The following is a 17,658-nucleotide window of genomic DNA, read 5'->3' as shown; positions in this document are numbered from 1 at the left end:
TTGTAGAGCAGGCTGAAGAAGTGTTCTCAAGGGGGAATTCCTAGCTCAAGGCCAAATGCCTAGACATCAAAGATGTCTTCATACTAATTTTATTCTAATTAAACAGCTTCTTTCAGAGCTAGTGATTACTTGACATCTGGGAGTTTTGGAGGGAAGTTTTTGGTAGGAATATGAAACTAATAAAGGAGTCAGAATTACCCTTGTAGTTATTTTTACTGGAAAACCCTGTATATAAATACCTTTTATGCCCTGGATGTTGTAGGACAGAGAAAGCAAGAGCATCCAGGCACTCCATTTTTATGCTTTTTACTCTTTACTACTGCTTTTTTTCTAGGATCATGCTACAGGACAGTGGTTGACATTTTATTTTACTTAGCCACACACACCACTTATGATTCCTGTATTCATCAGGTATGTATTCCATGAAAAATATTAATTTCTAGCTCTTTATCCTGAACGAGGAGCAGCACTTACTTTCACAAGCTGCAACAAGATTTCAGGGGCTCAGCATCACACTGCATGCATAATCTTACAAATTCTTTTTCGTATCATATTAATAAATGCTCGGTTGTGGGAAGACACACTGTGTGTTAGGCTTTTATTATGCAATGTTCTGCGAAGAGGAAACTGATCTGCTGATGGAGGTTGCTCCGGGCTTGCTTTATGTTTTAGTCTCCTGGAATGGGTTTTTCGAGACACAGCTTTTCCCTGGAGAGCACATGCTGGTGTTGAACTATACATTATACAAAATAGTGCTGCGTGTGTGCTGCTGCGATCATCTGTGCCACAGGGCTGTTCTTAAATGTAAACACAAATGTGTACACTCCTCCTTCTCTACAAGATTAGGAGCATCTGTTGCTGGCATCAGAAGTGGAGCTAGTTGCAAATTCCAGGCTAAACTGCTGTAAAAGACCCTAATAAGGTTTGAGTTACAGCAGAAGGAACCTAAATTCCTCGAAATTCATTGAAATTTCGACATCTAAATGACGTTTTGTTAACGTTCTTTAAAAGAATCCATTCAACAGATGCAATGTTAGCAGAGCAGCAGGCTTCCGCTCGCGGGGCGCGTCCCACCGCCCCGGCAGGGTCTCTGGGAGGCGGGAGAGCTGCCGGGGGCGGATTGCACAAGCTCCGCTCTGCCGGGGCCGGGGCCACGTCCCTCCTCCGGACACCCTCCGCTGCGCAGGACGGTGGCACGCCAAGTCCCCGTTATCGACCAACCTTGCGACGGCACCGGCCAACTCCTTCGCGAAACCGCACGCCGGGCTTTAAGCCTCCGCGCGGCAGCGGCCGGGGCTCGGCAGTGCCGGCGAATGCCTCCTGCCGGCCGCGCCCCGCCGCCGGCCGTTGCCGGCAGCGGGCGGAGCGGAGGCGGGCGGGTTTGAAAGGGAGGCGCCGGCTGCCATGTAAGCGCCGGCGGGAGGCGCGGCGGCGGCCAGGGGCTGAGCTGGGAGCGGCCAGCGCTCCGGCCCGGCCCGGCCCGGCGGTGCCGCCCTCGCTCCGGGCATGGGAGCGGAGCGGGGCGGTCGGCGCGGAGGGGAGCTGCCGCGCGGCGCTGACCGGGCGTGGGGGCGGCCGCCGGCGAGCCCCCGGCCCATGGCCTTCATCATGATGAAGAAGAAGAAGTTCAAGTTCCGCGTGGAGCTGGAGCTGGAGGAGCTCTCCTCCGTGCCCTTCGTCAACGGCATCCTCTTCTGCAAGGTGCGGCTGCTGGACGGGGGCAGCTTCAGCGGGGAGTCCTCCCGGTAGGTGCCTCCGGGGCTTGCGAGCCGAGCGGCTGCCGGGGCGCCCGGGCCCCCGCAGGCAGCCCCGGCCGCCTCTTTCCGACGGGCTCCGCTCGAGTCCGCGCCTCCGCAGAGCCCCGTCCCCCCGCCGAGAGCCAGGGCGGCCGGCCGCCTCCGCAGCCCCTCCGCCCTCTCCTCGGGTCCCCTCGGACGGGTTCTATCCTCTTCACTTTTTCTTTGGCTTTGTCATCCTCGGCTCCCGCGTCCCGGCGCCTTTTTTCTGGCGGTTTCTTTCCTTGGCCCGGTCCTCGGGCCGCCCCGCTGCTTCCCTGGCCCGGGCTTCTTCCCCCTTCTTCGCTCCGGTCCCCGGCCGGGGCCAGCGCCGGCGGCTGCGGGCGTGCCCCTCGCCTTCCCCCTGGGGAAGGGAAGCGGGCACGGACGTCCAAAGCTCCTGTGGCACGGCTTGCCGCCGGGCAGGCCGGCTGTCTTCTCAGCCCGTCCGCGTTACCGGCGCCAGCGGCAACGGAACGGATGTGGGAGCACTTGTAGATTCCTCGTCTGCGTGGCTGCTCGCTGCTTGAAAATAAGTATTGAGGCTCTTAAACGCTTAGTAAGGCACTTAAATACTGAGTGACAGGGGAAATGAATCCACGAGCGGGTGAGGGCTGTCCTGGAGAAACCGGTCGCTTGTGCCGTAACGCCTCGAGCTATAAAGCCTACTGATCGTATGGGTAGCGGGAGGGGAAGAAATGTCTTGCCACCAAGTCTGAAGTCAGAGCTGTCCCCTGTGAACGCGAGTTCTGTGACCTTAATGGTTTATTCTGCTGGACGCTGGTTCACTGTGTTTCGTTCTGTGGATATTTACATGGAGAGTTAACATAAACTGTTTCATGGAAAAGTCCTCTCTTATTTCCTTTACGTATTCAGGTCATATGTGTTACCCACTTTCTTCATACTTAATTCTGCAGTGCAAGTGTAGCAGCAGACAGGTGTCTTTTTTCTTTTTTTTTTTTTTTTTTCCCTTTTCTTTTGTGCCTCAACAACAGAGCAGTCATCTGCTGAGGGTGGCTTCCGGATCCACTGGTAAGGATGGCTGAACAGCGCAGTGCAGGTGGGTTAATTTTTTCCAGGTACCAGGCAGATGCAGAACCTTGTCAATAGGAAGGGTGTGTTGTGGCTTCAGGTCTGGGGAGGACCCGTTACACTTGTTCATGTTGTATGGGTTATTATATTACTTTAATGTTATTACGATAAGGATTTACTGAAAAATGTCTTATGTAATTCTGGGAGCAAACAGAAATCAGTAACAAATCTATGACTATTGAGTTATTTTCTTTTTACAGTACTGCTGTTACAGAGCTTGCTACATTATCTGCTTTTGATCCTGTAAATAGAATTAATCAAGGAGAATAAAGAGCATAAAAACAGAACTTTGGCCTAAAACCTCCTTATTTAACCGTTCTGTTATACTAGCATGTATAATTGAAGATTCATTTTTCTTCTGTATGGTTGGAGGGTCTTCAGCTCATCAGTGTTCTGTTCTCACTTCATGTCTTTTTTCTTCAATGTTTTTCTTGTGAGCGGCTTCTTCCTGAGTAATAGATGATGATTTTCATCTATGATAATCATGATTTTAGGCACTAATGTGCCACTACTGTCCTAATGCAGCCCTTACTGCCTTGAAGTCGTATTCACAGGCTGACATACATCTTCTGGACAGTATCTCTGTTTTAAAAGAGTTGATTTCAGCTGAGCTGATGTTTTTGGTACGTTATTGTGATCTTAGCCTTTTTTGCCTTGCCTGTTTATGATGCTAAAATTAATAGCTTGAAAGCATACATGCATATCTTTATGAATGTGAACAGTATATTAGAGTAAAATATGCATGATAGGAGGTAGTATGTGTGCATAGGAAGTGTCAGTGGAAGTCTGACAATGTAAAAAATTGTGTTGAAGTATTGTGTTGGAGTCAAAGAAGCTTTGAAATTCTTCCATTTCCTTTTTCTGGGGGTATGGCTTAAAAATAAGAACAGCAGTGAAACGTATGCTGGTATATTGAAGTCCTTGTGAGTGTAACTGGTCCATTTCTGCTGGACTGAGAAGCGTTGAGGTATGCTGATAGGAAGGTAAAGAATTCTTCTGCAGTCATCCTGCAGTGCCAATTCAGGGAGTGCCTTTGCTTTTGGCGTAAGAATTAACAGATGGATTTTCACAGTGGTGATTCAGCAAAGGTCTGAATAAATAAGGGAGAAATTAAGTTAACATCAGAGTGGCAGCATTTCAAAACTTGTCAGTTGCAAACTTTTTTTAATAGCCATCATCTTCTAGTTGCACAAATTTATTAGTTTCACTGTGGGCTGGCAGTCATATCCTTCAAGTAGTGTTCTTTGTAGTGTTATAAAAGACATTTGAAGTTTCACTTCCATTGTGTTTCAGAAAGTAATACAGAAACTAATTTCAAGTATTTTATAATACAGGGGGAGACTGACCGTGTCGTCTTACAGCTTTTATTTTTGTTACTGACTGAGGTTTAGTAAATTATAATTTGGGGGGAGAAGTTATTGAGAATTAAGTTCTCAAGTTGGTACTGATACAAACCAATATCCTGCTGCTTCTTGCCTTAAAAAAAAAAAAAAAAAAAAAAAAGGCAGTCATATCAACAGGCTATAAACCAGCCTAATATTATTAGCATTTTCTTTCCAAAGCTTACTCACTGAGAAAGAAATATTATAAAAACACAGGCTGGCAGCACCAGAATAAAGGCCTATATGTAGTGAGTTGTAATGAAAACAGATTCAAGCAGTGGTCTTTTCAGCCCTGCATGGATCATGCTGTATAAATGATTAAAGCCCTGATCCTGCAAGCAATGTGATACCTACATCATCCCTCTGAATGTTGAAGTGGGGCCAAAAGAAGACAGATAAAAGTTCAAGCTACTGAAAAATATTTTTTTTATATCTCAGATCTTTACTGAGAAAGAGATATGTAAGAAATATGTTGTGAAGACATGGTCCATGCTATGGGAGGCATGTTGTCGGAGCCCAACTACTTTTCTGGCTGACACAGATGTGTGCCTGAAGTGTATAGAAATTCTGTGACCAAATAAAACCACCTTGTACAGTGCAGTACATAGTGATCTGGTTTGTGTATAAATAGCAACCATATTAATTGCTTAGACATCACTGTGGTTTTTTGTGTTTGTATGTAGTTTTTTAGAACTCCAGTTTGAAACCTTCTATTTGAAACTTCCCTATGCATATTTGTGACTATTTACTGCAGGAAAAGAACACTCTGTATTATAATGCTAAATGCTTAATTACCTGACAAAATATTCAACCTTTTAAAGTAAACTGGTACTGTCGAATAATATTTTGATCAAAGGACATTGAACAGCCAAGTAGTAGCAGTGTTAAACTGGAGGGGGAATGTTTGAGTGTGTGTGCAAGAACAGGACCCTGGAATTCTAGGGAGATTGAACGGGTTATAAGGTTTGATTCTACAACATGGAAAACCTTGAAGGGAGTTGTGGGAGGGGGGAGGTTTTGTTTGGTTGTTTTAATAAACTGTCAATCAGCCATACAGTGTCATTCCTGCCCTCCCCATTTTGAAATTACTTTCTAATATGACTTCTGGATCTTTACAATAGGAATTTTAGATTTTATAACAAAGGGTGGATTTTCAGCAAATAGTGGATGTATGCAAAGCTATGCTAACAAACCTAATTTTTGTTTAGAAAACTTTCTAGCTTAAGCCTGGCTTCCTATGTGGAAAGGTGTCTTTCTACATTTCTATCTTTCACTGGGCTGATGATAATAGGTATCTCTCTTTGAAATTGGATACATTAGTACAGGACACTCATGCAGATTCCAGTTTACAATGTATCTATGCACTGCCTGGTCATGAAATAATGTGCACATAATATCTGTTGTGCCATGAAAGGACAAAATATTTTCCAGGGCAGAAATTGCACCTATGAATATTGTGAACAGAAAAATACTATTTTAAGGTATAGACTTAGCTAAATACTAAGCATATTTATTCAAGGCTAGTCTAATGTAGACATAAATATATTGAAAGTACAGGCTATCTGCAACTGCCCTCATCTTAATAGGCTGAAGAAATAATTGATGGGCCCCTAGAGTAGATAATTGCTCATAGGCTGAGTTGTTGCTCAACCAGCAGCAAAAGAACAGATGGGATACAAGGAAATCAAAGAAGTTTTGGAAAGTAAAGGATCTTGTTTTTTGAGGGTGTACTTTCAACACAGTACTGTATAGATTTAGGCTACAGTAGCTGTAAGCCTGGTAGTTACATTTTTAGCTTGATTTCTACCCGCATGCCACTCAAGGAAAGAACTTCTTGATTGGTGTGTTCTTATGACTGCAGTCTTCAGTCTGGTTGTATTCCCCTGCCTTTGAGATTGGATTTCTGACACTTTAGACTGCTGATGTTTTTCTCTTAATTCTTTTACAAAACAATATTCAAAACTAAGCAGCTGATTATGATCCGTATCTGTGTGACAGACAGAGATTAGGGGCAGCTGAGAACTATAACTTTTTCATCAAAACATTTTATTCTCCAACAAATTCCAGGGAAATTTTTTTTATGCACAGCACAGTCTTGAGTCCTGAGAGGCGGTCTCCAAGATCTTGCATTACTTGCATGAATATATTCTTATTCCTAATAGATACAGGCTAGAGTATGTAATCGTCTTCTGTAGAAATTGATTTCTTATCTTCTAGATAATAAGTACTACTTCTTACTTCTAGTGATGCTTGGCTACTTCCTTCTCGACTGCCTAAAACTACATCTGGTTTTTGAGACTCCAGCAAGTACAGTATATTTTCTGCCTCACTGGACTCTTCAAATTGCTTTTTAACCGTTGTTTTCCCTGTTGCTGCTATTGCATTTGAAAGGGAAAATTTCTCCTGATAGTAACACAGGTTAACCAGCTTTCTGTTTTTAAACAAAAGTACTTGTTAGAAAAACATATCTGTCACATGGAATTACTGTCCCTATCACTCTAATCTTCCTTCATGATGTATGAATCCAGTCTTCAGAACTGGTAATGGATAATGCTACTTCTAACAGCTTTTTCAGCTGTAACTGGATTTGCAGTTGGATAAACTGAAACAAAATGAGTTTTCAAGTACTGTGAGGCACATTGGTGGTCTAAAAATCCTGGCTTGCATTTCGTAGCTGCTCTTTTCAGACTTCCGAATGTCCACTTAGTGTTTTCTCAGTTGTGAAGAGACTGTTGGTTGAGCAGCTTCCAGGCCCTGTCCTTCTCTAGAGAGGAAGAGGTAAGAAGGGGAAGTTCTCTACACGTTTTTTTTTTTTTTTAATGTAGTTTCTTTGTACCTCTTTAGCCTTTCATTAATAGTTACAATAAAATGTGTTTAGTCAACAGATTTAGAGAATATGCTTGAGAAAGGTAACATGATGCACAAGGATTGGTGTGGACATTCTAGACAGGGCTGAAGGGGAAGAAATTAAAGCTAAAATATTAATGGGAAAGTTCATGTATAAAGACGGAAGAGTAACTGTGGAAATAAGAGGGATGAAGAAATCAAGTATCTGAAATAGACTGGAGGAAAATCAAAGAATCAAATGAGTAAAGAAAATAAAATGAGATCTGAAGAGGGTCATCTTTGGGCTACAGTGGGAGATAAGAAAATGTTTGTACAGACTGCATTTTGCATGGGATGTAACTGGTTATTGCAGATATGAAAAGAGCTCATTCTTGTGAGACTTCTGTTACTGTAACTGAAAGTACTGGTAAAAGATACAGCAATAGCTAGCTTTTCAGGAAAAAGTTCCAGAAAAGAGATGCATGACAGGTATCAAAGAGGAGAGGGTGGGGGAAAAAGTTTTTATGTTTAATGTGTCTGGCTTGTGCAGGAGAATAGGCACTTTGGTTTAAAAGAGCTGGTGATTTTGTTCCCCCCACTACAGTACATGGAGCACAGTATTTTCCTGTCATAAACTTGCCATTTGCAAGCGCCATAGCACCTGGTTACTTTCATATTTTAAGGACTGTTTCTGTTCATGGAATAGTTTAGGGTGGAGGAGAGTGCTAGAGATCATGTAGTCCCACTTCTTGCTCAAAGCAAGACTAACTTCAGTTAGATGAGGAAGCTCAGAGCTTTGTCCTGTCAACTTTAGAAAATCTGTAAGAGTGGGGATTCCAGTCTTTGTAGAAAACCTGTCCCTCTGCTTCACCACTTTTATTGTGAACATTTTTTTCCCGTATATTATTGGAATTTCTTTTGTTATTGCCTCTTTTCCTTTCTCTGCTCCCCACTAAGAAATGCCTGGCTCCATTTTCTCTCTAATTCAACAGAGATGGCTGAAGATAGCAATTAGATCTTCCTTCACCTCTTCTTCAGATTGCAAAAATTCTATGCTCCCAACTTTTGCATCAGGTGCTTCATCCCCCTCATCCCTGACTCTAGACCCCCATCTCACACCCCCTGGACTTGCTTCAGTTTATCAGTGTCTTACTTCTACTGAGGGCCCCCAAAACAGGTGCAGTGCTGCAGGTACAGCCTCACAAACGTTCAACAGGGGGAAACAATCACTTCCTTTGAACTGCTGGCTACGGTCTTGCTAATGCAGTTTGCCCTTCACGGTGCTAATTTCCTTCTAGGTCTCTGCTTTTGCCTATAACCAGCAGTTTTTCTTAAGAAAAATTATTCCAAAGCAGCTCTCTTTCCATGTGATGATCAGCTTATACATATTTTATAAGAAATACTTGACATGAAATGTTGCTAGTTAAAGATTTAACCTGTTTATCATGAGTAAAAACATGTGGAATAGAAAATGATTGCTCTGTTAAAGTTCTGCATGTACTAACAGCAAATTAACTGGGGAGTTGTGCACTGTAAACAAGTGGAGCTCTTCCTGCAGAGCCAGCTGTTTGCTGGTTTGCTTAGTGCTGAAATTTGTGAAACATTGAAGCTCTGTTTGTAAATGATGGGTTTTGTTGGGTTTTTTTGCAATGCTTAGGAAAAAAATGTTTTTGTTGGAGAGAATGTATCTTCTTATGTGCCTCAGGCATGGAGGAAATGCAGAATATTAAAGGAAAAGTAAACTGTATTTCTTCCTGAATATGAGAAATAAATTGAAGCTTTGCATAAGTTTATTACTACAGTGTATACTTTGGAGATCATGCTCTGAGCTCTAACTTCAAGAGATGCATCTTTCTGTATGAAGACTAAATTTAGCCTTCTGGTTATAAAATTTAACAATTTAAAGTATATCTTGGTATTTGAAAAGTTATATTGCATGTTTTTTGCTCCTTTGTGGCTCAATGTTCTTTAAACATGCTGAGGTTGGAATTGGTACATGCATGGGCAGCATGTATGTTATGTGTATTAAGTTATGTGTATTACATGCATGGCATACATTCGAATAAAAATGGTACTGGTGTTGGTGCTAGATCTCTTTATTTGCTTTCAAAATACCTGTTTTAATTTTGTATTTATCTATTTGTGTTTGGTTTTACTTCCATTATCAACTAAGCACTAGGGATTTTAGTTTAATTTGAAAGTGAAGGATCTCTTTGTTGGGTGATCTTGTTTATATTTTTGTTTGTGTGTACAGTAGAGATATTAAAAGAAAAGACATGAGTAAACCATATTGACACTTCAGCTGTGTGGATCTAAGCCAAATGAGAAGACTACATTTCTGTGTAGTAGAAGTAATTTTCTTCCAAGGTTCTTAATGCTTTATAAATACCAAGCTATTTCTCAGATCCTGGCAGACTGAATAGTAGTGCACAGTGTTTTGCTTGGAAGTAGACTGATAAGAAGCTACTCAATTGCTCTAGGAGCCTGTTGCACGGGTACCTATATCTTTCCCTCAACTGTGAGACTGCACAAATTTTAAACGGAAGTAGATTTTGGGTAAGAGGGGTGCAAGAGGGTATTCTTCTCTTGCATACCAAACCATTATGTGTTCCCTAGTATAAATGAGACCTCTATATCCCACAGTACCTTCCTAATGCTTAAGATAGCCTAGGAAAAGTCAAATCTTACTGTAAAGTACGTGAAGCACTGAGGGCACTAAAAGTGTGGCTGATAAACTGTTAGATTATAGGCTAATGCATTAATTCATGTCTCTCTAAGGTGGGATCATGACATTGGCGTTCTTTGTTAGGTGCTCTGGCGTTCTGCAGAAGAAAGATGTTTGTCTTTTTATATAATATATATATATATATATATGAATGGGAAATTGTTCCCATTTTAAAAGACTATTTCCTACACAAAAAATAACTCTGTGTTACTCCAACCTACTAAACACTGTATTTGTATCAGAAGGACAGAGCTAACTGTATTAACTTTGTTCAGCCAAGGGTTGATCAAAGGAAGCTGTTAGGTCAGGTGATAAAAGTTCATATGCACACCCACAAATGAGCACAGGAAACAAAGGCGGGGGGGTGGAGAAGCTAAAATAATACCCTGCCCCAGCTATTCCCAGGCCTGTCACAGGAGCCATCAGCCCATCAAAGGCCAGTCTACACAAGCTTAGGGACACAGAGGCAGGTGGGGAACTGAAATTATGGACTTGGACAAGGGGCCACCCTGTCTGGGCCCCTCCCAGGGCTGTCCCAGGCGAGCCTCACCCCCATTGTCCAGGCAGGAAACCCATCATGTTGAGCTAACGCTAAAGCACCTTCTGGACTGAGGGGAGTTGCTGTATAGTGCTATGAGATGCATTACGGGATGCAGGGGAAGAGGCTTATTAGGGGATGTTACATGAGGGGATGTAAAGCTGGAGGAAGGGATGAATTTAGGTGATTTGGGAAGGAACAAGTGTGGGGAAAGTAGAGAGGTCAGGGGACAAAAGGCCCAGTTCGGTATCAATAGTTTGCTAGTTGGTACGTTTTTCTGGCCATGCCCTGTTTCTAATGAGTGCAGTCTATTGTATCTTCATATTAAACTACATTCTAACTCTTTCCTGGGTGAAGGGCTCTCTGTTCAGTGTTTATGGAGGGGTCTGAGTGCCAGCAACTGGAGTCAAGACTGTATCAGAGGGCCTGGGTGTCTGTGGTGCCAGCAACAGGAGAGACCTGAGTGAGTGGACTTAAGTTCCAGCCGTGGGAGTGAGACTGTGGGTCACAGGGGCCTGTGTGTCCGTTGTGCCAGCAACTGGAGTGAGTGAGAGTCTTGGTGCCAGCAGCTGCCCTGGGATCATGGGCCAGAGCACCAGTGTGCCTGGGTGCCAGCAACTGGAGAGGCCGGATGAGTGAAACCAAGTGCCAGCCACTGGGGTGGGACCAGGAGTCAGAGACCTGTGTGCCTGTGGTGCCAGCACCTGGACCGAGTGCAGGTGTGCGAGCGTGTAAATGCTATCCGGTATCAAGCTGGACTAGCTGTCCAGTAGGTGGTGTAGCCTGGGATATATAACGGTCTTGGTAGCAGAGCTCTGTCCTGTTCAGCCAGAGAGGGGAAAGGGATGAGGCCGTTGGTGCTGGCTGTCTCTGCGAGTGCTCCGTGTGTCTGTGATCTGTGTAGCCAGCTGCGTATGTGTGCTGTGTGTGGGTGCTTACCGGGAGTATATCTTCAGCCTTGCTACGTTGGATCTGGGGAGTGGAGCTGCAGCAGCCTCGCTTCTCTCGGCCTGTCTCATCAACATGATATATTTTCCCCTAAAAGAAGTAAGCAAAACTTAGGCCATACTGGAAAAGTTGCACTTGCTCAGAGATAACTCTTCTAAAGGCATTTTATTCACTGTACTCTGGACTCAGAGAACCTGGCCTCAACAATTTTTAGAAGTCCAAAGCAACACTCCCATCAAACTACCAGCTTTAAAAAATAATAATTATAACAACAATATTCCCATTTACCTCATGGAGTGAAAAAGCTATTTTTTCAAGGTATTTATACTGAGTAGGTGACTCATGTTCTGTCCAAAAGCTGTAAGACGTCTAAGCAAACACTCCTTTCCTTAACATAAAGAAGCGTACTGACCCAATTGATTCCAAAATTATTTCTAGAACGAGTTTCACGTGAAAGTAGTCTGATATAAAGACCAAATGGCATCTTAAAACTGAAAACAAATGCTCCCAATTTTTTTGTTTCTTCGGTGACCAATGATTCTAAAATAATTGCAGTAGAAAAACAATCTGTTTAACATAATTATCCCCATAGGGCTAAATGTTATAATTGGCTGTCTAGAATAATTCAGATAAAAACTTGAATAAACAGTTTTCCAATTAATGGAACACAGTATTTTGGTAAATGTCCACAAGGAGTTTTGTCGTCTTTGTTTCTAAGCCTCTCCTGCTAAAGCTTTTCCATTTGGCAAGAAGGGATTTTTCCCATGACACTTAAGGTCCTTAAAAGTGATTTATATTTGCATTTGTAGCTATTTGCTGAAACAAGCCATTATTCATATCCTTATCCATGTGGAAATGAATAAACAATCTGCTGGTCATAAACACCCTAAAAAAAAAAAAAAAGAGCCCATCACTTGTTAACAAATTAGGATGAGGACTTGACTGGATTAGGATTTGTTTTCTCTTTTGTGTTGGTTTTCTTGTGGATTTTCTCTTGTGGATCAGAAGAGGAAAAAAACAAGACTTTTATTCATCATTCTAAATTGCAAATTGTGTACAGTACATAAAATATGTATAGAAGAAGACTTGTCTACAGCTGAAATCTTGCATTTGAAATTTAGTCAATGTGAAATTGTCCCTCTAAACTAAAACCAATTTGTTAAACTGATGGTAACTTAAACTATACTTTGGAATAATTTTATCTTAAAATATCTGTCTGTTCAATTTGTTCTTGGTTAGGTCTTACTGAGAGCATTAGTTAAGTTACACCAAAGCACTACAACCTAGTATGTATTTGAATGCATCTTAGTAACTAAGATATATTTTGATTTATAAACCAACTGGTTTTGCTTTGCATGTGGTAAAGCAACTGTGAGGCTCATAGGAAACTGACTCATAATGGAAAGCTTTCTCTAGCATGCACTGTAGCATAGGCACAGCTGCCAAGAAGTTATCTGGGTTCATTTCCATAGTAACCAATCAATATAACTTTATTTTCTAAAGTCCTTGCACTTGAACTAAGAAGCTTATAAGCTTAGATACTACTCTTTAAAGTTAAATGTTCTGATTATTTGACCTTTTTTTCCGCACGAGGGAAGTAACTTGCTGGTGCTTTTCTTTACACAAAAACTACCTTCATTGAAATATGTCAAATTTTTCTTTATATAATGGAATTAGAAGGACTGTGTGGGGCAGGGGGGCAGTTGGTTGGGGGCAGATTATGTACAAATGCTTCAAATATCTCGTTCTTTAAAACAATGTGTCAGTGAAAGAAACTGATACTTTTTTGGTGTCCTTATGAGGAGGAAGGGATATTCCAGGTTTTACTTGATTTTATTTTTACAAGAATTAAAGCATCAGTATCTATAACTGAGGTCTTTTTACTGTAACTTTTACTTGTTTGTTTGTAAGAGAACTTAAAAACCTGATCATCCTATTTAAAGTTTATTAAATTATTTCCCTGAATAAATCCTGACCTGTGATATGAGTGGATTGAGTCTTCCAAAAGCGTAGTGTTTTTGTGCTATCTTCCTTACTTGAACGATGATATACATACAGTAGTATCGGTATGTTGAAATAAATTCGAAAACCTTAAAGGTTTTAAGGACACTTACATTTCTCAAGCAGATGTTATTTACATTTATCTTGTATTTACAAGCAAAATTACATTTAATGTTCACTAAATTATCTTTTACTATAATGTTAGTGATGTCTGGAATACTATATAACTGTACAGTGTAAAGCTGCTTTGTAGTTTGCAGTAGAGGTAGAAAGCTGTTCTGAGAAGTAGAAGCATAACCTGAACCGTAATACTGAGTTGTACAAAGATTTTGGCACATTATTTTGACCTTATGAGTTTACAGAAACTTTTTTTTTTTTTAAAAACTATTATTACTTCATAACTGGAACTATTACAGATGTAAAAACACCACAGGAACGTAGCAAAATGATGAATAGGAGGAGAAGTGATTGTTACTGGTAGGCCCAATGGTATCCTGGGAGATAAGGGAAGGGTGGTAAGGGTGATGACAACTGTCCTACTTGTATGATGAACAGATGCTATGAGAAGGGATTTTCTGACCTTTATGGATGACAAGTGAACACTTTCAGTCTTGTAGCATTGTTTTATAGCCTTATAATGAATAGCAGATAATCTACATTGCTTCTAGTTTCCAAAAGGACACTCGAGGCTGGAAGTGTTTTGCAGATATTATTGGATGCATAGTAATGTGCACATGCAGGCTCCCCATGGATTCACAGCCATAGCTGATACGCCTGGATCTGAAACTAGAGATAGAATGCAGGAGGAGGTTAAGTCAAAAGATTGGTAAGAATTCTTGCTCTTTGAGACTTACTAAAGGTTTGTATAATTGCATGCTTTTTAGTATTGATTAGATATTTCTGGTAAGATTTAATTTCATTAATTCTTTAAAGTCCAGTAAAACAGACAGCCAGCTACAACAATCACTTTGTTTGGCAATGGCATTTTTAATTTTGCCTTTAATGTAGAGTGGTGTGTTAAAACTGACATTCTTACTCTGTGCTGAAACTAGAAATAAAATCTGATTCTGGGATTTTTTGTGTCTATGCGTTTGGGGTTTTTTTGAGAGGAATACTACCAGTGTGCCAAAATGCGATGGTTTTAGTGAAAGAAAATCTTGACCAACCATATCACTTAGTTAATCTGCATTCAAGTTCACCTTCCTGCTCACTCTTTATCGTCTAACAAGCTCCCAAAAGTTAGGATAACTACCAGCAGGGTTGAGGCCATGAGCAATTCTATTGTCTTTCAGTATCAATGCAGGCCTGTTGCTTCTGGTGCTCACAAGAGGACGTTAGTATTGTTTCATAAGTTTCTAGCATTCTCAATCTATCCTGATAGAACTGTTGACAGAAGGATCAGAGTACTACAGTGAATTTAATGACTTAAGGTAGTGACATAAATATCCCTTCTTTATCTGAAGCAAAAATTTGTAGTTAGCTTATGAAAAAGTTTTTTCTCCTTTTTTCCTGCTTGTGGTAAAATAGTTCTTGATGTGGTGGTGTTTTTAAGAAAGAAGAGGGCCTTTTATTTCTTTGTTTTTAGGATTAGCTCAAAATGTTACTTAGAAAAAAAAAGAACTTAAAGAAAATAATTTCTGGAGATTTAATTTCTAATTTAATTTCAGTAAGGCTGGACCACTGTGTTTCCAGAGTTGCGTGATCTTTAAGCACAGTGTTGTGAAACTTGCAAATACGCAGACCCCAGATACCTATGCACTTGGATAGATGTGTTCTGCTTGACAGTGGGCATCTAGTTGACTATTTTCTTTACCTGAGAGTTGAGCAACTATCATGTAAGTGCTACAGTAGTTATTCCTAGGTCTTCTAAGTGCAACAAATGTTAGCAGTTATCACATACCCCTTTAAGGTTGTATTCTACTTGATGACTTCTTGCCTGAGCCTGTTTCCAGTAGAGGATGTAACTGTTTGTAATTTCCCTTTTTTGAATTCTGGTTCTATTTTGGATTTAAGTAACTCATATACTGGCAGTTCAGGATTTTTTTTTTTTTTTCCAAAGCACAGGAAAGTTTACAATGTAAAACATAAAAGATAGAAGGCAGATCATGGTGTACAGAGACTGTTCCTTTTAGGTAACATGCTTGAATATGACTCAGTGTTGTATCATCAGAATCCGTTAGTCTGTTGTGCTCATTAAACTGACTTGTTTTAGGCAGGCTAATTTATTCCTACCTTAGGAAGTCATGGTGCCGGTGAGTGCTGTAGCTGGCAGTCTCACCAGTACAGCAAATCGGAGCTTTTGTGTGAGCCTTGCAATTCATCATTTCTCCACAGGTGTGATAAACTGACTCCAGCTTATGTGGAACTGTAGAATACTACCTCTGTTAAAGATGTCAAACTAGATCTTCAATAATAAGCTGCTGTAAGAAGTTGATATAAAACATAGGAATGTATGTATTGGAAAAATGGAAGAGAAAGGAAAGGACAAATATTGCTTTAATATGTGAAGAGTGTATTTGAACGATTAGAGTGGTAGAAGAAATTATCAGTTTCTTGACCGTTCCAAGTTCTGAGTTTAGAAACATGGGACTAGAAAAGAGCTTTTGATCACTAAGGCAGGTCCCTCAGAATCACAGTCCTTATGTCCCCTGTTATTGACAAACTGGCCAACCTTGTCTTTAATTACAGTAAGATTTTTTTTTTGCTCCTACTTCTTTTATTTGAAGGCTTGTTATAGAAACTTGCTCTGTGGTTTGAGACCTTGTAATTTTCAGTTTTAAATGGGTGTTTGATTATGCCTTATTTTGGTCCTAATCACTTTTAATTTGACTTAAAGTTATTTGGTCTCTGAAGTGTTTGAATCACTAGTGTATTTTTATTATATGTAATTTTTTCTTATAAGATACAGGAGTTTTCCGTTTGTCCTCCCTGTACCTGTTCATTTTGGAGTCTTCTTGCTCAGCCAGAGTTACCCAAACAGAATAATGTGTTCTGTTTGAGCCTTATATAGTAACATTAATATAGCTGAAAGCATCCTATATTTTGCCTTTTTTTCAGCTGCATCATATTGTCAGGTTGTAATCCTCCTGCAATGAACAAATCCGTTCAGATGTTAGTTCTCTTATTTTGGTCTGAAATGGCAAGGTCCCAGTATGTAGCTGAAATTCTTGTTTTCCCCAAGTGCATTACTTTGTATCTGGTTATTATATATCATCTCCTTTGTACTTTTCCAGGCCTCAAATTTATCTAGTTCTGCTTGTATGATTTCTCTGTATTGAAATACTACTTGACAAAGAAGGTATCTTGAGCACATTCCAAAGCTCAGCAGCTTGGACGACAGTGCCTGGGAGCTAACATTCAGGAAGACTTCACTCTTCTGAGGCAAATGGGAGAAATCACGGTCTCATTCATTTGCAAAAACACATAGCTGTTGAATTTTCTGTAGGTCTAATATTGTGTTCAAGGTTTGAAACCGTTATTACTCTTGCTACACAAAGAGAAGAATGAAGGATGATTATTCAGGCCTTGGATCAGATTTTGCGTGAAGTGACCACTCTACAAACAGTGGAACCTGTGTTTGTTCTTGAGCTGTCCTATTGCATTTTATGGTCCTGAATATATATGCAACTGATACTAAGCATATGTTCTCTATTTCCAGGGAGGTAGTACAGGCAAACTGTGTCCGCTGGAAGAAAAAGTTCTTATTTATGTGCAAAATCAGTGCCAGTGCCACAACGGGAATTCTGGATACTTGCATTTGCAGGGTGTCTGTACGGAAGGTAAGTAGCTCTTTTTCCCTCCTCTCCTCTTTCCCTGCTCTTTCTTCACTTCTTTTGGTTTAATTTTTAAATATCTGATAAACTTCATAAAGCAAATTTTAGCTGCAACCATGTCAGGTATTCTTCTAGTCAAAATTCCGTAGTAATCTTATTAATTACCTTAGCTTGACTAATTCATGTTTTTTTACATTCTTATTGAAAAGAACACTTACTCCAGCAGGACAGCAAATGAATTGCTCATTGGTCTTTACAAAATTGCCCCTTGACAGATACTTCTAGTAAGCAGCAGTAAACTCAGAAGCCTTGAACTGTGCTAAGTACCAGAATTTTGTATGCAGCACTTCCTACCTTTGGGGTTAGACTTTGCAAGAGCCAAGTGCTGGTCTGCATCAGGCACTCACCCTTCCCCCTCTCCGCAAGATGACAGTCTCCTGCTGGCCTGCACCAAGGACATTATTAATATTAAGTTCTAAATGACAACAGTACAGCCTAGCAAATGTGTGTTGAGCTATTTTAAAATGAAGATTAGTATTTGCTTTTCTAAAAAACCAAACCAAAACAACCAAAAAGCCTCAGTCAGTATCTTTAATGG

The 17,658-nt window shown here is 40.7% G+C and overlaps 1 protein-coding gene across 3 annotated transcripts in view; it reads left to right on the top strand.

Annotated features, from left to right (window-relative positions):
• Positions 1–1,393: 1,393 nt before the first annotated feature.
• Positions 1,394–17,658, top strand: part of FAM102B (family with sequence similarity 102 member B) — a 30,936-nt gene continuing 14,671 nt past the window's right edge. For all 3 annotated transcript variants that reach the window (XM_030033588.1, XM_030033587.1, XM_030033586.2), the window contains exons 1-2: positions 1,394–1,745; positions 16,946–17,066. In XM_030033588.1, the coding sequence (XP_029889448.1) occupies positions 1,507–1,745; positions 16,946–17,066 (360 nt within the window). In that variant the 5' untranslated portion in view covers positions 1,394–1,506. The remainder of the gene's footprint in view (positions 1,746–16,945; positions 17,067–17,658) is intronic.

The sequence above is a fragment of the Aquila chrysaetos genome, chromosome 12, assembly GCF_900496995.4.
Source record: "Aquila chrysaetos chrysaetos chromosome 12, bAquChr1.4, whole genome shotgun sequence".
Taxonomy (NCBI): domain Eukaryota; kingdom Metazoa; phylum Chordata; class Aves; order Accipitriformes; family Accipitridae; genus Aquila; species Aquila chrysaetos.
The sequence above is the reverse complement of the archived record's forward strand: the minus strand, read 5'-3'. Positions and strand labels throughout refer to the sequence as shown.